The sequence below is a fragment of the Haliotis rubra genome, unplaced genomic scaffold (assembly GCF_003918875.1).
Source record: "Haliotis rubra isolate DU_JTF1 unplaced genomic scaffold, ASM391887v1 Scf213, whole genome shotgun sequence".
Taxonomy (NCBI): Eukaryota; Metazoa; Mollusca; class Gastropoda; order Lepetellida; family Haliotidae; genus Haliotis; species Haliotis rubra.
The window spans coordinates 414,172-434,105 of NW_025766148.1; the positions used below are offsets into that span (position 1 = coordinate 414,172).

At 40.9% G+C, this 19,934-nt stretch overlaps 2 protein-coding genes across 2 annotated transcripts; one reads left to right on the forward strand and one right to left on the reverse strand.

Moving 5' to 3' along the window:
- Positions 1–199: 199 nt before the first annotated feature.
- LOC124276782 (coiled-coil domain-containing protein 173-like) lies at positions 200–14,573 on the reverse strand. Its single transcript, XM_046712431.1, has 9 exons — positions 14,422–14,573; positions 12,755–12,981; positions 10,366–10,540; positions 9,672–9,876; positions 8,258–8,468; positions 6,576–6,661; positions 5,295–5,487; positions 3,014–3,178; positions 200–1,553 (listed from the first exon to the last, which is right to left on the reverse strand). The coding sequence occupies exons 1-9, from the start codon at positions 14,465–14,467 to the stop codon at positions 1,197–1,199; spliced, it is 1,665 nt and encodes a 554-aa protein (XP_046568387.1). The 5' UTR covers positions 14,468–14,573; the 3' UTR covers positions 200–1,196.
- Positions 14,574–14,641: 68 nt separating this feature from the next.
- Positions 14,642–19,402, forward strand: LOC124276785 (pyridoxal phosphate phosphatase PHOSPHO2-like). Its single transcript, XM_046712436.1, has 2 exons — positions 14,642–14,763; positions 17,283–19,402. The coding sequence occupies exon 2, from the start codon at positions 17,287–17,289 to the stop codon at positions 18,025–18,027; it is 741 nt and encodes a 246-aa protein (XP_046568392.1). The 5' UTR covers positions 14,642–14,763; positions 17,283–17,286; the 3' UTR covers positions 18,028–19,402.
- The last annotated feature ends 532 nt before the right edge of the window (positions 19,403–19,934 follow it).

The following is a 19,934-nucleotide window of genomic DNA, read 5'->3' on the forward strand; positions in this document are numbered from 1 at the left end:
GGCTCGCTGACTTTGTTGACACGTCATTGTATCCCAAATTGTGTAGATCGATGCTCATGCTGTTGATCACTGGATTGTGTGGTCCAGACTCGATTATTTACAGAACGACGCCATATAGCTGGAATATTGCTAAGTGCAGACTTAAACAACAAACAAACAAAACAAAATGTTAAGAAAATAACTTATGAAAACTCTGAAATCCAGTTAATATATTTTATTGAGAGTTATTTTACAAGTACAGTCAACTCCGGATGTAGTAAAACAAAGGAAATAAACTATTTGATGTTCACTTACCCAGCTTGGCAAGGAGATTTATTTACCACTTATCCAGAGATGACAGCTGATATCACAGTTTGTTGTATACAGGTGCTGAGGCTCCACCAACTTCACACATGTATTGATACACACACTGTGCTGTAGTACTACAGGTCTCTAGTGTTTCCGACACTCAATAAACGGCCATTCCGCTACGCATCCACTACATCAGTATTGATGTAGAGACAAAATATTGATGCAGCAATGCGAAAAATAGTGGAAAACATTCCCTGGTTTTAACGAATTCACACATGACCCACTGAGAAAAACAGTTGATAAAATCTTGAGAGTAATCATGGTCACAGGAGGATATTCAATATGTACAAAGTTTTACTGAAAAGCCAGTTGGTTTATGGTTTATAAAGCACAAAATATACTTTTCAAATGTATTAATTCAAATATCGAATTTCCACACGAGAGAGTTTCACAAGGATAAAAGGACAAACGAGTATAGATACAACATTGGAAATGTCAGAGACCACTGTGGTACCAAGATGTAACAAGATCACAAATAACGTCGCTACATACTGGTTGGTGAATGTACAGGAGGAGGCTTGTGAAATGTATAAGGCTGTTGGGTTTTATGTCACATTGAAAAATAAATAGAATTGAACATTTGGAAATAAACTGACAAAAGACTTCCCTAAATGCCCAAACATGGTCACAATAATATGATAAAATAATCAAAGACCAGTCCCACAAAATTAAATATTAGCATGACTCCAACAATGTAACATAGACTTTAACACTTAGCCAGTCATTACACTACACTGCTTAGTGGGATTGGCCCAAGATTTCTTAAAAAAACTGACCATTAAATGTATTCAATTTCGAGTAATCTTTTATTATATTCATTCAGAAAGGTTCAACATTAGACGTGTTCACCACACAAAACCCATCCGTTTCTTTGTGTTGCCGTGGGCGTTAATGAGATCCTTGGTCTCGTTGGTGGAGTCCCTCTGGTAGTGAGGCATCTGAACACCGGTCTTGTCACAGGCCATGTAGCTAGGACGGATTCCTCCCTTCCCTGCAAATATTGGTCCTGCGCCTCCCCCAGCTCCCTGCTTGGCTGCCTTACGTAGCGGGTACACGTTGCGACCACCCTTCTCGCAGTGGTCAATCACCTTGTTGGCGTACTCCTGGAACTGCCGTTCTTCAATGTCCAGGAGGTCCATGTTGGCTTTGTCCAGTGCCAACTGGTCCTGGCGGATCATGGACTCAATGATGCGACGGTCATTCTGAAATAATTACCGATATGCATCAATGAGGTTCGGAATTTATTTTCTCTCTTCAAGTGTCTGCAATAATGAACTTCTACAGAGCTACAATCTATGTCAATACAACTATGTCATCCCACCAGTGTATACACATCCAAGTCCTGAATGTGAGTCTCATTACTAGCAATGTGAGTCTCATTACTAGCAATGTGAGTCTCATTACTAGCAATGTGAGTCTCATTACTACCATGTGAGTCTCATTACTACCATGTGAGTCTCATTACTAGCAATGATGAGGTGATATGTAAAGTGGTTGAATGTCATGCCAAAGAAAGCACTCGCTCATAGTGAGTGGTGTGACGATTCATCGATACACATCGATGCATCGATTCATGGGCCGCCGATACAGTGAATCGATACAAAGTTTTACATTGTCGTATATCCCGATACGATACTACAAATGGGCCACAATACATCGATGTTTAACTTTGAATATTGCTGAATCGCAATATCTGTCAAGAAAAAAAGACTTACTTTTGTTTGATGATTAAAATATTTGCTTACTTATTTTCCCTTCATAAGTACACGTTTTGACGGAAATTCTTGCCTCAAGAATTGTGTCAGACATAGCACCCACATGTTATTAACATTCACAAAGTCCGTGTATAAACTTAATTATCTCGTCCGAATGAACATTGACAAACGCTGGCGGAATTTGACGAAATACTTTAAGATGGTTTTGTTTTGATCTTAAGGTGTTTTACAGTTGGTGTTACGTATCGTGATACGTATGGTATGGCCACCCTTATATCGGGATTCGTATCGTATCGCAGTTTCAGTTCACAATACCATGGCAATATATCGTCGTGACTATAATTTTAGCATCGTGATGTATCGTATCGCAGGTTGTATGCCAATACCAGCGCTACTCGCTCACTGAGATACCATACCACAGTTTAACATGGACACTCCAATACATATTCACTTCGACCCGTGAAGGCCCAGGTTAGAATTGATCATCAGCAATCCATGCTTGTCGTAAGAGGCGACTAATGGGATCGGGTGGTCAGGCTCGCTGACTTGGTTGACACATGTCATCGCTTCCCAATTCCGTAGATCAATGCTCATGCTGTTGATCACTGGATTGTCTGGTCCAGACTCGATTATTCACAGACTGCCGCCATATAGCTGGAATATTGCTGAGTACGGCATAAAACTAAACTCACTCACAAATTCATTCACTTCATTTGAGATCAGCCTTTTTCCCCGATAGTCGGATGGAGATTGATGACCCATTGATGTATCTGAGGTAGCCTAGTGGTTGAAGCGTTTGCTCATCACGCTGAAGACCCGGGTTCGATTCCCAACATGAGTACAATGTGTGAAGCCCATTTCTGATGTCCCCCGCCATGATATCGCTGGAACACTGCTAAAACCATCCCACTCATGTACTCCTTAGAGTAAGTATTTAAAACACTCACCAACTGCTTCTGATGGAAGTCCTTCAGCTCAGCAGCATTGGTCCTCTTCCTTAGCTGCTTCTCCTCCTCATTTCTTTGGAAAATTTCATCAGCAGCTTTTCGTAGATGGACCATCTCAAGTTCCTCACGTCGCTCATGCTTCTTCATCTCTTCATGCTCCTTCATCTACAGACAAATACATGGGGTTAGAGAGTAGCCAAGGTAACAGCTGCTTTGAGATTAGGGGCAGTGGGGTAGCTTAGTGGTTGAAGCGTTTGCTCGTCACGCCGAAGATCCGGGTTCGATTCCCCACATGAGTACAATGTGTGAAACCCATTTATGGTGTCCCTGCCATGATTTTGCTGGAATATTGCTAAAAGCGGTATAAAACCATTCTCACTCACTCACTCACTCACTTTGAAAGTAGCCAAGATAGGAACCATTAAAGACTATAAATATTAAGAGAAAAGACTCACACCTGCATCAGGGATAAGGATTGTATGCTGTCTAAAACTGACAGCCATATAAACAGATTACATTGGGCAAATCAACTTGATTAAATTTTCCATTTCTGCTTGTGGCTAAAACTTTGAATAACCTCAGACATAGAAAGACAAATTGTGTTTAAGATTACAAGTGCTGGCTAAATGCAAATCGATAATCAGAGCTCAGTAATCAATCAATAATCGAATGTAATCATAAACCCCACCACAGATCTAATGTGGGCAATAACAGGACACAATGATAACACTGTGCCACCAACACATCCACTGATTCACACCACGATCAAGACGATCAAAGAACTTTACTTTGTGTACTCGAGTGTTGTTTATAGGGCTGCAACGATTCCGTTCGATTCATCGAAAATCTAATCTGACACCTTAGTTTCGAGTTTCGATAACCATTATCTCTATTTCGATTCGATATTTGAATATCTATTTAAATTATTTCCACACATTTAACTTTTGAAATTTTGACTCTATTAACGTTTATGGTCTTTGACATGGGGACAAGAAAGTGAAAAGTGCAGTTCTGTGTTTAAACATCATACTTTATTTGTTTCAAAAATGTTACATCATTTACATTCCTGATTTCCTAGTCAAATCTTGGAAAAAATATTCAGTGTGATATGTTTTGTTTAATAAACTATGAGAGTCTATGAAATCTGATGCTTTTACTTGAATAAAGAATGACAACTGGAAAATGATCGAATCGAGGGTCCATTATCGAAAATTGAATTGAATCAAGGTCTGGGTGAATCATCACAGCCCTAGTTGTTTGCACTGCAGTTTTACGGGTCAAGAAACAGTTTAACCTCACTGTGCCTGCACCTTGTATGTTGTAAGGGATTAATGGCCACAGCTCACTGCATTTCTGGTTATAGCCTGTTTAATTAAAGTTGCCATGTGGCGTGAACTGTTCTCACAGTGTGAACACTGTTTGATTAATGTCAGATTATGAGGGGTATATGTTAGATGAACACTTTGGATGAATGTCATTGATTAAACTCATATGTTTACAAGTGAGTATTTTTGAGAGGTAGGTGCAAGTTTTGCCATGTATATAAATTGTGCACTGGCTTTGCTGTAGAAAGAACTGTCCGGCAACAATCAACACATCCAACCACTTCGTCACGCCATGTCGTGATATTTACAAACCATCCTGGCGATGTGTGTCACATTTGCTTGGGTTGTCAATGTGTAAAGAAAAATGTCAAGTAAATATTATGTTATGTATGTTATTAATACATGCATGTATGTGTACAATGTGTACAATGTGTACAATGACATGAATTAATTATGTGAACAAAGTATTTTAGTTTTTCTTAATTAGTAAAGTCTACTTTACTGCAACAGACTATAGTTGATCCCATGTGTTTATCTATCTACCATGGCTGACTGAAACTGCCGGCACAGTGAGGTGTCCCCCAAGAAACTGCATCTATTGTTTCTGTCTTGATTTAATAAACATAACAATAAGAAACATACCTTTTGAAAGTTAATTTGATGTTCATTCTTATGAATATCGATGGGTCTCCTGAGCTCATTGATAATCATTGACACAAGCAAGATCTATCGAGTGGACGAGTATTTGATCAATAACTCCAGCACTAAAGATTACATGTCAAGTTGTAACCAGTGACTGTGTCATAGGTCACACTCCGGGCTTGACTACACTATGATACAGCGGCAGTGGTGTAGCCTAATGGTTAAAACCCAAATCACTCACTCACTCACATCTGTATAATGGGAAGGGAAGTGAGAAACACACAGCACCTTGAAGTAAATCCTCGCATTGTTACCTGTTTGTTTCTGTGTTCAGCCGACTCCTGGATCATCTTGTGAATCTTCTTGCTCTTCTCTACATCGTCAAGAGCTCGCTTCTGCTCGATCTCCTCTTCTGCGCGCTTGATGCGTTCATCCTCATCATCCAGCTTCTCCTTCATCTGAGCACCGAGCTTCTCACGGATCTTCTCCAGGTGCTGCTGCTTCTCTCTGCAACATCAAGTGTCATTCCTGGCACTGTTTCATCACTGTTATGTTGTTTACATGAAGAACTGACCTGAGGATGTGACATGGTATAGCCTTAACTATTCTACACCTGTTATACCTTAACATGAGACCAGACCATGGCAGTAGACCATTACATGAGACCATGGCCATTACATGAGACAATGACACCAGACCATGGCAGTAGACCATGACATCAGACCATGGCCATTACATGAGACCATGACACCAGACCATGGCAGTAGACCATGACATCAGACCATGGCCATTACATGAGACCATGACACCAGAACATGGCACTAGACCATTACATGAGACCATGGCCATTACATGAGACCATGAGACCAGACCATGGCACTAGACCATTACATGAGACCATGGCCACTACATGAGACCATGACACCAGACCATGGCAGTAGACCATTACATGAGACCATGGCCATTATATGAGACCATGACACCAGACCATGGTAGTAGACCATTACATCAGAGAACATGGCCATTACATGAGACCATGCCACCAGACAATGGCACTAGACCATTACATGAGACCATGGCCATTACATGAGACCATGACACCAGACCATGGTAGTATACCATTAGATGAGACCATGGCCATTACACCAGACCATGACACCAGACCATGGCAGTAGACTATGGCCATTACATGAGACCATGACACCAGACCATGGCTTCAGACAATGGCACCAAACTATTACACCAGATCATTGCATCAGGCCATGACTCGACACCAGACCATGACACCAGATCACTGCACCAGACCATGACACCAGATCACTGCACCAGACCATGGTGTCAGATAATGACACCAAACCATGACAACAGACTTTGCACCAGACCATGACACCAGACAAAGGTACAAGACCAAGGCAGAAGTTATGCAAGGAGGCAATCATTGAATCCACAGGGTCTCAGGCTGTCATCCACACAATTAGTCAACTAATAGGGCAACAAATCTGCCAAGCTGACACTTAGTATGTTGACAGTAAATTGTCCATCACTTGTACATCAGTACCAGTGTCTGCAGATGAAAATGGACAGGATGTTCCTACCTGTGTATATGTTTCTCCTTCTCAGCACGCAGCTTCATCATCTTCCTCTTGGCTGCAGCGAATATTCTGCACTCCTCATCTTCCTCCTAGAGACAAACAAATCATACACTCATCAGTTGTAATTTACCATGTATGTGGGTAGCATTATCACAATGGAATGTTCCTTTAACAGTGAATGTTAAAGTGACAAGTTTAGCATGTGGGTTCATGACAGTACTAGTTTGCCACTCCTATCGCTCTACCCATGGCCCCACCCTACACTGACCTCCTCCTGCTGCCACATCTCTACCCATGGCCTACACTGACCTCCTCCTGCTGCCACACCTCTACCCACGGCCCCACCCTACACAGACCTCCTCATGCTGCCACACCTCTACCCATGGCCCCACCCTACACTGACCTCCTCCTGCTGCCACACCTCTACCCATGGCCCCACCCTACACAGATCTCCTCCTGCTGCCACACCTCTACCCATGGCCCCACCCTACACTGACCTCCTCCTGCTGCCACACCTCTACCCATGGCCCCACCCTACACTGACCTCCTCCTGCTGCCACACCTCTACCCATGGCCCCACCCTACACTGACTTCCTCCTGCTGCCACACCTCTACCCATGGCCCCACCCTACACTGGCCTCCTCCTGCTGCCACACCTCTACCCATGGCCCCACCCTACACTGACTTCCTCCTGCTGCCACACCTCTACCCATGGCCTACACTGACCTCCTCCTGCTGCCACACCTCTACCCATGGCCTACACTGACCTCCCCCTGCTGCCACACCTCTACCCATGGCCTACACTGACCTCCTCCTGCTGCCACACCTCTACCCATGGCCAACACTGACCTCCTGCTGCCACACCTCTACCCATGGCCTACACTGACCTCCTCCTTCTGCCACACCTCTACCCATGGCCTACACTGACCTCCTTCTACTGCCACACCTCTACCCATGGCCTAAACTGACCTCCTCCTGCTGCCACACCTCTACCCATGGCCTACACTGACCTCCTCCTGCTGCCACACCTCTACCCATGGCCCCACCCTACACTGACCTCCTCCTGCTGCCACACCTCTACCCATGGCCCCACCCTACACTGACCTCCTCCTGCTGCCACACCTCTACCCATGGCCCCACCCTACACTGACCTCCTCCTGCTGCCACACCTCTACCCATGGCCCCACCCTACACTGACCTCCTCCTGCTGCCACACCTCTACCCATGGCCTAAACTGACCTCCTCCTGCTGCCACATCTCTACCCATGGCCCCACCCTACACTGACCTCCTCCTGCTGCCACACCTCTACCCATGGCCTACACTGACCTCCTCCTGCTGGCACATCTCTACCCATGGCCCCACCCTACACTGACCTCCTCCTGCTGCCACACCTCTACCCATGGCCCCACCCTACACAGACCTCCTCCTGCTGCCACACCTCTACCCATGGCCCCACCCTACACTGACCTCCTCCTGCTGCCACACCTCTACCCATGGCCTAAACTGACCTCCTCCTGCTGCCACATCTCTACCCATGGCCCCACCCTACACTGACCTCCTCCTTCTGCCACACCTCTATCCATGGCCTACACTGACCTCCTCCTGCTGGCACACCTCTACCCATGGCCCCACCCTACACTGACCTCCTCCTGCTGCCACACCTCTACCCATGGCCTACACTGACCTCCTCCTGCATCTGGTTGATCTCCCTCATCTTGATGACATCCTGCTGCTGTTGCAGATTGTCCAGCATCATCTGCTTCCTCTCATCCCGACGGATGTTCTCGAGCCTCTCCTTCTCTACCTGGTGCTGCATGGCCAGGGTCTTCAGCTCACTGCCCTCAACACAATCATCAGCAACTTCCTTCTCTGTCTGAATCATGTGCTCTCTTATCCTGCAATAGAATCAGGACGTGCACTTTCCACCCACTTTCAGCAACATATAGACAGGGGAAACAGAAATCATCTTCACATAGGCGGATCCAGAGGGGGGATGCAGGGGTGGCATCCCCCTATTGCCCTGGAAGTTTATTAAATGACCATTGAAACTCGGGTGAAAATGAAGTGTACACCCCTCCTTTTCTCAATAGTGTGCAACCCCCCCTTTCCCAAAAAGCTGTATCCGCCCGTGGCTTCACTTACTGCAGCTTTATGGGATAGAAATCGTATTTATCTGAGAGACATGTGACATGTGTGAGTTAGGATTTTATCACATTTTTGACTGACTGAGTATGGTTTTAGGTCACTTTTAGAAACATTCCAGCAAAATCACGGCAGGGAACACCAGAAGTGGGCTTCACACATTGTACCCATGTGGGGAATCGGCGTGACGAGCGAACGCTTTAACCACAAGGCTACCTCACCGCCCCTATCACACTTTTGAACAATTCGAGTTATAGAGATTAAATGCGTGAGTGAGCGTGTTATATATAACACTGCCCACAGTATCCCAGTTACATCATTGCATGTCTGCTTAAGGCCAGACCAATTTTATTTCTTGTTTTATGGATTTTTGTTCTCAGAAAACCTAAATGCAGGAGGGAAACAAATAAATAATAAAAATCACCAGTCAAAGTAATATTCCTTTTAAATACTAAAAGTATTTTATTTTTGGCAATTTATGAAGTGTATATGGAGCAAAAAACAATCAAAATTTTGGGGGGGATAAGTTTACATTTTTGGCCAATAAAAACATGAGGATTTTATTTTTTGAGTTGGGAAAATTAATTTTAATTTTTTTTCGTATTCTTGAAAAAATATGACCGGCGGATCCGTAGAACAAGAAATAAAATTGGTCTGGCCTAATGTGGAAAGAAAATCTGAATTGATGCAGGTTTTTGAATTTACCACTTTGGTGAAACTGGGGTGGGCATCAGCATGGATACAGTGCTCACGGCAAACCAAGAAACAAAATGAGGGTGGCCACGATTCCACCCAATGATCACAGGTTCCTGGTGAACTCAAGGGACACAACTCTGCACAGCAAATTGTGAGCCTTAGATGACACATGTAGCTTTTCAGTTATATCTCAGAGTGGCACCTAATGTAGAAGAAAGTTACTCAATTAATACACAATTATATGAAAAGATTTAGCTTACTGTGCTGTCTGAAAAGCTGCTGTTTCACTTGCAGCAGCGATTCTGGCTGCAGCCTTCGCATGATCCTTCTGGATTCCTTCCTCATACTCTCTACGTTGTAGCTCCAGCCATTCCTGATCCTTGCCCTCACTCGCTCGCTCTTTCAGCTGCTTAAGTTCCAACTGCGCTTCACGTTCCTTCAACACCTCCGTGAGCAGCAGCGCCCGCCCCCTGGAAGAGGAAAGGCAGTCGGTTTAGAAATTGGTTATCAGTTGAAAATCATTTGAAAAGGAGTCGGTTTAGAGTGATCGTTTGAAAATCATTTGAAAAGGAGTCGGTTTAGATAATGATTGGTCAGTTGAAATCATTCAAAAATGAGTTTAAATTTAGACAGTGTTTGCATAAAGATATTTGCATTATGTTTAAAGGAATGGGCCAAATGTGGGTGGATGAAGTAAAGAATCACTCATTTCAGTGAAAAGTTTCCATCAAAGTCAATTTTGCATTCAGACAGACCTTAATAAAACATGGCTTACGAACCAGCCAACACTAAAATATGGAATGTGAAAAAGTGGAAATCCCCTATTTGTTCCAGTGACCAGAAATGAGTAAGATCCAACACATTTGCCTTTGCACTCAATTTAAATAAAGTAATAGTAATAATTAAAGAAATGTGGCCTAGGAACGGTTTACGGGTATGTTGCATGGAAACTCACATGGAAAGCCTTGACTCTGTCTGTTTGATAGTACTGCTGGGTTTTAGCCTTCTCAATGGCTTCTTTTCTTTGTGCAGCCTGATATTGAGCTTCCTCCAAATCAACTTTCACTCGTTCTTCTTCTTCTCTCCGCTCACGAATTTTCCGCGCCTCCAATTTACGCTGTCTCTGGCCCTGATTTAAATGCACAGTTACGGTAAATTTAACATCCTGACCTAAACTTTGCTGAAAAAAACACCCCTAAAACATGCTAGATAAATAACAAACATGCATATGTTGAGAATCTTTGTCTGCATTTAAGTAACTTGTATTTCAAGTTAATAATCCAATCCAGTGACTGACATTATAAGCAACGAACGACACATTTTGGATACCATAACAGGCATCCACCAAGTCATCAAATATGGCCACCAATCAATCCTGTTTCTCATGGAACACAGTATGGACAGTCTTTACAATTGAGTAGTGACAAGTCAAAATCAAAGCTGTTCAGTAGAGAACAGCACTAGGGCTGCAACAAATACACTATGAGGCGAGCATATGTTTCATGAATATACAGTCGAGCACCGGTGTCTCGATATTCATGGGACCAAGAAAGAATATCGAGTTATCCACACTTCGAGACATCTGTCCAGGGCATATAATCACATATCACTATGAGAGAAAACAAAATGCTTCTCAGTATGTTTTGATCGAAACTACAATCCGTTATCAGTCGTGTTTAGTCGTAACAGTGAGTACTTCCTAATTAATTCCTTTTTAAATAATCCTAATTAAATAACAAACAAGTGACACCTTCAAATCAGTTAGCTCTAATTAGTTTACACATCCCTCTGATTCATGCTGCACCGTGTGTAAACTTGTGGAAACAACTTCAGCTCAGAGGGATACTTGTCCATAACAGGTAGGCGAATATCGGGTTTCTTTGCAAATATCAAGTTAACTGGGTAATTTTGCTTGATGGGACCATGAAATTATATAGAGATATCCGAAATATCGAGACATCCATATGGAGTTAAAAGAGCTTGAATAATAATAAATTATGAAGGATTTTGCCGAGATGTCATATTGAGACAACGGAGATATCGAGTTATCAGAGTTCAACACAACGGTGCCCGACTGTATAGTAACGAACATGAATATTTATTCATGAATACTTTGTGTTCATTTGCTAGGAATTAAGATAGCAAACATGTCATGTAAATGTGTAAGTTGAAATACTTCATTGACATTTTCTATAAAACAAAAAAACACACGCAAACAATGCTCCTTATAGCCTGCCGATAGTGTCGTAAGGGGCCAACTTAAATATATCAACAGTTATGCTGCTTACGTCTTGGATATATTTCATTTTGCGTATCTCACTTTGAAAAACAAACGAGTTACCAATAAAAACACCCTCTTAAACCTACTTGTAAATATTAGATTCTACTGACCATGAATAATGACTTGAATTCATTATCAAGGGATGTTGTTTGATTCATTGAATCAGTGAGTAAATTGTAACAGGACTAAGCAGCACATACATATGAATTGTAAACCAAAAGTCACTGTGTTCTTTAATCTGATTGGTTGAAAAACGTGATCAAATGGTATTCGATTCCCGGAAATTCGCTGCGTATTAATACATACAAACATCGCTCACACCATTGTATTGTTACGTCATCAGCTGTGATGATGTCATTCAAATCATATCGTGACGTAAAGTCTGAATGATGTCACAAATGAGCAATTCCAGATGTTACCATGAGAGACAGCAGAAACGGCCGGTTGATGACATTTCACTGCTGTAATCGTACACGATGTCAATGATTGCAGACACAAAAACGTGTGTGGACCTTTTGGTTTACTTTTGTGTTTATAATGTCGATAAACATCATGTGTTGGCCAATTTCCGGGTGTTATTGAGTATTTGAAGCACGGGAATATTCCATTTGAAACCTCTGGCTGACGCCGTCGGTTCCAAATGAATTCCCTTGCTTCAAATACTCAATAACACCCGGAAATTGGCCAACACATGATATTTATCTCCTAATTTCACCATATTGTTTTTGACTAGATTGACAATTTCTAGAGTTGCTGACTGTCAAAGTATGCAGAACGGTTTCGGCAAAACCATATAGAGCTACCAATAGCTTTAACTTCTTTGTCAGTGGAGTGATAGAAAACAAACATACTAACTTGTCCTCTTACATATTCACATGATTCATGATTTTCACAACATATAATAAAGTCAACAATGCACTGTTTCAGGCAGAGTAAAACACAATCTTAATGTGTTTTCAATTTCTATGTACATTCTATGAAATTATTGTTGCATTTTTAAGTGTTTCATTATCTTGATCATGCATGTAAATATTCCTAAAGATTATGTAAATGTTGTCTTACAGCAATGGTATTGCCCCAGTTTTTGACCATTTCTTTTGATCTATTTCTCTGTTCTTCACGTTCTTCTGTGATTCTCCTGATCCGATCCTCCTCAATCTGCCTCCTGTTTAACTCTCGCTGAATTCTTTCCCAGTCAGTTTTGGACAACACTGTGACTTGCCGTAGGTCATTGCCACTTGGTAACTGTAAGGTGGCATTTTGTGGCTCGATGGGCATTTTCTGACCACCTGTAACAACATACATCGAAGAATTTGCAAAGTTGGGCATAATAATATCAAGGAGATATACCTTGGCCTAAATCAGGGGCGTAGCTACCATTATACAAAAAAGCCTGGGCTTACACATGATTGTTGCTAAAAAGGTTGGGCAAGCCCTCAATACTATATAAATATACAGCTTTGCAACCTATCAGGCTTACACGAAACAATCTGGCTTGGTACGTCCCTGTAAATGAATATTGCTCAGAAACAATCAAAAACATGTAATGGTTTGATTTTGTTTATATGCTGAAGATTTGAAGGAGATGGAGGTACCATTTAAATATTCCACAGGAATATCTGTCATAAAACTCAATTCATAAAGCGTAAATTGCCACAAATACAGCTATTTTTCCTTGCTTCTTATGATAATCACAGTGATTAGCTACATGTTGTTGACAAGGCTTCAAACACTATTTACTCCTTCACAAATGGTAATACAAAAAGACCTTTGTGAGCTTGGACTTAAAACTCCTTCACATTTTATTGGTCAACCTAAGCATAATTTCAGGAATTAACACAACTTAAAAAAATCAGAGTTTCCGAAAAAAGACAACAGAGTTTCAGAAAGGACTACTGTGAAAAAACAATACAATAAATCTTTTAAATGACCCTGGCTAATAACCTATTACAATATCTAATGATACACGGAGGTTTTAACAAAACAAAATTGATCCAGAACAAAACGATGAAAGGTTTGAGTGTGCAACACACACTTTCAGCTAAGCCCAAAGTTTGTAGCTGCTTTGTATACACAAGAAAATATAGTCTTCCGACACCAATATATTTTGATGTAAGGTAATCTCCTTGGCAACTTCAGAACTGAATTTGTCAACTCAAATGGTGGCTACTAGATACATATGCACCATATATTGCCCTCAGCATATAATTTCTTGAGGTACGTTGATACATCTAACTGATAGTTTTGATGTACATGTATATTACAATAACTGAGCTGCATTGTAATACACATTTGTAAAAATATAACTCAATATTTACTTAGTTTTCACTATTATTTTCTATTCACTCAATCTTTCTTATCAATTTTGCCTTCCACAATTAAACAGTTAAACAGTGGGGGACTTAGGTTAAATAATACAAGAAATTGTATATTTATTATACTATCATGCTACACTGCCCTGTACAGGAAGCTTTCATGGCAGTTTTCGCTATCTACAATGAATGAACAATCAACTCGAAAAACATAAACTTCTGATCAAAATACCCATGCCCGTGTACGAAAATTAACCCGATCATTAGGCAGATTTTCAATAAGATTAAATATGAAAATTATTGGATTGCGGGGATATAATTTCAAGTCGTTCACCCTGTCAGTCTCAATAACATAAAAAATAGTCAAAATAGACGCCCTCAAAATTATTATTCTGGCTGAACTCTTTAAAGATTTACCTCTTTCTTGTCCCTTTCTACGACCGTGCAGCACTTTGGCAGACATGGTTACTTTCAGACTTCTGTTTTTACTTTTTAAAGTCGACTGACATTAACGATTTTCACACAACATTCTGCCATAGGAGACTCTTTGTGGTAGTTAGGCAAACATCCATGTATCCAGTACGTCACTTCCGTTTATTTGACCTTGGGCCAAGAGTAGGTAACTCTAACGTTAAATATCGACAGTGGAACCATCCATTCGTGAGACGAATACAAGCCAGTTACTTTTGTGCATATACGTCCAGTGCATGAAGTCATGCTATTGTTGCATCTGTCACCACAATTTTAGCTGTCTATAAAGTGAGTATCAACTCTTTCATGCTTCTAATTTACTGATAGACTAATAGCCGAGAGCCGCGATGCGGTCCTATACAGTCAAGACATGACACTGCATGTCTTGACTGTATAGGACCGCATCGCGGCTCTCGGCTAGGTTTTCAAAAGCTTAACAACATCCGTTTTCTCGATTATTGCTTGTGTTGGTCGGAGGCTGTATAGACAGGCAGGCTTGCTTATCATGGAGACGGGTCTAGGACAAATGCCACCCGGACAAAAGCCGCCTAGGACAAATGCCACCTAGGACAATGCCACCCAAATAAAAAATTAAACCACCAACACAATATCATGTTTCCCAGATGTATTTGCATGATAATTCATTTTCATTTACACACTTTCATTATTGCTTTCATTCTCATCTTTTTTCATTTTTCATTCACACTTTTATTAATATTGCTTTCATACTCCTTTCTGCGATGAAACATATTCTTGGTTGTCCATATTGGAAGTGAAATGGACAGTTAGTTAGTTATTTGCTTTATTTAACGTTGCACGCACAACTAAAGTATTTCGGTGACGGGGAAGTACACTTATTAGGAAATGAGGGGGAACAAAAAATAGAAATTTTGAAAGAGTGGTGTTACTACCCAAAAGAACAACAACTGAGTATTAAGGGAAATTTGAATGGGAGGCAGAATTAAAAGAGTTGAAAATATGAAATTGGTAAAGAGTAATATAGATTTGGAATTTAATATAGATGTAGTGTAGGGAATGGTTATTGTTATTATTATTGCATTGTTTTTCAACCAACCCATGTTTAAAAACATATTTATTATGTGAATAGTGATAAACATATAAAAGATTTAAAAAACTGAAGTTGATAAAAAGAGAAAACTCTTTTGAATTAATTTATGATTTGTCTGGTTATGGCAACATCAATTTGGCGTGTTTGGTGATAATTTTTACATTTTGTATTTAGTGTTTGTTGAATTTGGTAGAGTGGATAATGTTTTCTTATTATTTGCCAGTTATGATTGAATTTATTTATTATTATACTGTTAACTGTATTTGTTAGGTCTGTTTTGGAGTAAAGGTATTTTGATTTTGTTTTTTGATTGGAGTCCAAGTTTGGCAGCTTGGTCTGTTATTTTGGTGCTAGGTGGCATTTGTCCTAGGTGGCATTTGTCCGGGTGGTTTTTGTCAGGGTGGCTTTTTGTCCCCATGGAGACGACAATCGGCCAACAAATCACTGATGGTGCTGTTAAGTGAAGGAGTCTCTGCTAATTGCTTTGGTTAATGAAAGTTGAAATTTCTGATTGGCAGCTGATACGTGTGCCCTGTGACACAACAAGTCAATTAATAAAGTGGCAATTACTGATCGGCAGCTGTCACACTAATTTGTGTGGCCTGTGACAAAATGGTCGGGGTCAGAGCCCGTTACAGTGGGGAAGCTCCTATATAAACAGCACTGTCAGCGAAGTCAGCAGAGAGGTGCCGAACACTGTCCAGCAGACAAGACCAGCAGAGCAGCCCAGAAGAGAAGTCTGAAGAACAACTCTGGTTATATCTGGTCAATCCCTGGGAAACAGCTTAGCCTCTCTCACAGTTTCTGCCACGCCCTTATTGTGATCACTGTTACCTATAAAGTAAATACCACAGTATTTAAAGAAATTACTGAAAACATTTCATTGTTCTGTTATCGTGCAACAATTGTAAAACATGTCACTAACATATTAAAGACAACTTTATCTTAAACGCAAGTTGCCTCATTATGGCCAGAGTAAGCACTGACGTTCGAAGATGCATAGCGTCAGAAAACATAAAATACCACGATAACAGAATGCTGAAACCTACGTTGGCCTATCTGTTTTCAAGTTGATGGGAGTCTGAATACTGACAGTTTTATTTACATGCATGTTACATATTTGTGCACAATTTGTTACTGTAATTTTATTAAATATATTTTCATGTACAATACTTATGCATTTATCTGCTAAGTGAAATGACCAACTACTGTCAGTTTTGATGTTATCTCAAGCATGATAACTTGTCATAATGAATGGATGAAGAAAATGAAACTAAGTCACATATTATTGGTGTAGTGTGTATTTTTTAAGTAATTTATTGCATCAGAAAATTGTTCTCTTGGTTTAGATGGTATCTTTGGTTCTGACAAGTAATTCTAACAATTATGCATGGAAACAATATTCAGATTGCATGTGTAGAAGCATTGAAATGTAGTTACTGATATATTTATGTGTTTATATTCATTTTAATTGCAGAAATAGTTTGAAAAGCAATGTTGAAAGCAATTTTATATAGTGACAGTGTATAGACATTTTCAACCAAATATGAAAATGAGTGTCTTCACAGCTAAATCACATGGATTATTGCACACACACACACAGTTAATCACAGGATCATATGGTCCAAACTTTGGTCCAGTCTTGAATGATAAATAAGTTTGTTCAAATGTCAGATAATAGGAAGGCTTGAAGATTGCAGACTGTATTGAGAATGGACTAATTTGTTTTCTTTTACAGATCTATGATGGGTGAGAAAATTTTGCTGGCTTTAGACTTTGACCATACACTGATTGACGAGAACAGTGACCTCTTCGTGATCCGTCTTGCTCCAAATGGGGAGCTTCCCCAGGAAATCAAAGGTTTCTACAGTGACAATGGCTGGATTGAATACATGGGTGAGATCTTCAAGTTCCTGCACGTTCACGGAGTAAAACCAGACAATTTCAAGGAATGTCTGTCATCAATCCCGCTAACTCTAGGAATGGAAGAACTCTTTGCTTTCATCAAAGAGAGTGACAAGTTTGAAACGGTAATCATTTCAGATTCCAATTCAATTTTTATCGATACGATTCTGGAAAAGTTTGGACTGAAGGACACTGTTACTCAAGTCTTCACGAATCCTGCAATGTTTGACCAGAATGGACTCCTGACAATTCAGTATTACCACACCCAGGACTGGTGCTCACTCAGCACTGTGAATCTCTGCAAGGGACACATCCTTCAAGAATTCATCAAAGAAAGAAAGCAGAAAGGTGTGACCTTTTCGACAGTGATCTACATCGGGGACGGGTCGAATGATCTGTGTCCGGGGTTGTCCCTGAGCCAACAGGATTATCTCTGTCCTCGTGTTGGATTTTCCCTCTGGAGAAAAGTTAATAAACTGATGAAGGAAGATCAAACAACGAAGTCGCTAAAAGCCCGGATCTACCCCTGGGAGTCTGGCAGTGATATTGTGGGACTTATCAAGAACATATCGCCCTAGAATGCAAATTTTTCTTGAATGGTGTTTGATGCAAGTTTGAAGAAACAAGTCATATAAGTTGCAATGATGCTGTTGGTAAGGACATGTATATCCCGACGAGGAGGCAAAAGCTGATGCAAAAATGTAGATGCAATTTAAAAAAGAAAGTTGCCAGTTTCTATCAATATGGAATTGATATTGTTAATGTCTTGCAAATTGGAAGAGAAAGGCAAGTTGCCGCTTTTGCAGTTCTGTCTTTGATGTTGTTAAACATGTTAGTTTTAAGTTCATTTGCACAAACATTTTGTATATTTCCATGTAGGATTTTTTATGAAATGGCAGACATGTTAGATGTGTCAGTATATTGACCAAATGGTCATTGTCAGGGGCGGCCATCTTTTTCATAAGTCTGTTTACTAGACATATTTCTTGTTGTTTCCTTGGTAACAAGGGTATGCCTGTTGTTTTGATTGATTTGTTGTTTGGGGCAGAAAATCCTCTCACATCTCTTCCTTTAAACCTTAAGCTTTCCTGACTGTGCCATGTTGGGTGACGTGATACAAGTTGTATGTATCATGTATCGTATGTTGAAGGACATGTATTGAAGGCACATATTTTTCAGTGTATCATGTCAATGTTAGTAATTTGTATTAAAATTGTGTTTGATGTTCTGGGGGTGTGGGGGTGCTTCAAACCAGGTGGAGTAGGGTAGAGAACTTGTTTTCTAGAGTGCCACAATTCGCTGTGCAGAGTTGCTTCCCTTGGGTATCCCCAAAATCTGGATTGTGGGTTCAAATCCTGGTTCACCTCAATCAGGTGTTTGATTTGTCAGCATCCTGTTCATACTCATGTATTGGACCAACATGGTCACTCCATGGTATAACTTGACCTGTCGCTCCATGGTATAACTTAACCTGTCACTCCATTGTATAACTTGACCTGTCACTCCATGGTATAACTTGACCTGTCGCTCCATGGTATAACTTGACCTGTCACTCCATGGTTTAACTTAACCTGTCACTCCATGGTATAACTGGACCTGTCACTCCATGGTATAACTTAACCTGTCGCTCCATGGTATAACTTAACCTGTCACTCCATGGTATAACTGGACCTGTCGCTCCATGGTATAACTGGACCTGTCGCTCCATGGTATAACTTGACCTGTCGCTCCATGGTATAACTTGACCTGTCGCTCCATGGTATAACTTAACCTGTCACTCCATGGTATAACTGGACCTGTCGCTCCATGGTTTAACTTGACCTGTCACTCCATGGTATAACTTGACCTGTCGCTCCATGGTATAACTTGACCTGTCGCTCCATGGTAGAACTTAACCTGTCGCTCCATGGTTTAACTTGACCTGTCGCTCCATGGTATAACTTGACCTGTCGCTCCATGGTGTTCATATATTATATACATTCATCAAGTTAATGTTTTTCTGGAACACAGATGAAAGAGGTTTAATGACATGGTATTATTGATCTGACTAGACATGCTTGTTAGGAAGATGAGAAAGGAGTGTCATCTTTAGATGCACCCTTTACATCTGCAGGGTTGCGTTTCAGTAAACCTACACAAATGTCGAAACCATTCCCATCATGGTCTCTATCCACCAAGGGCAGTGGGGGTAGCCAAGTGGTTAAAGCTTTCGCTCATCGTACTGAAGACCTGGGTTCCATTCCCAACATTGGTGTGATGCGTGAAGCGGCGTAAAACTATACTCACTCACTCTAGCCACCATTTCTATGTTTGACTGTGAAATAATGGGAACCGCTGGCTAGCTGAAATGTGGGGATGGATATCATGCAGTGGCTCAGAAGCTGTACCTAAAATATTTATATCAAATTACTTTGGTTAAACTGTTACAATCATCATAATAATTGTTATATTTCCATGGCAATAACATTCAAGCTTATCTTTACTG

What these genes read in the sequence shown, in the direction of transcription:
- LOC124276782 (XM_046712431.1), bottom strand. Translation starts at nt 14,467, where the DNA reads ATGTCTGCCAAAGTGCTGCACGGTCGTAGAAAGGGACAAGAAAGAG. An exon ending in GCAGCTTTTCAGACAGCACA is followed by an intron (nt 8,469 to 9,671) that starts GTAAGCTAAATC and finishes ATTCTATTGCAG; the next exon opens with GATAAGAGAGCACATGATTC. An exon ending in TCAACCAGATGCAGGAGGAG is followed by an intron (nt 6,662 to 8,257) that starts GTCAGTGTAGGC and finishes GTTTGTCTCTAG; the next exon opens with GAGGAAGATGAGGAGTGCAG.
- LOC124276785 (XM_046712436.1), top strand. Translation starts at nt 17,287, where the DNA reads ATGATGGGTGAGAAAATTTTGCTGGCTTTAGACTTTGACCATACACTG.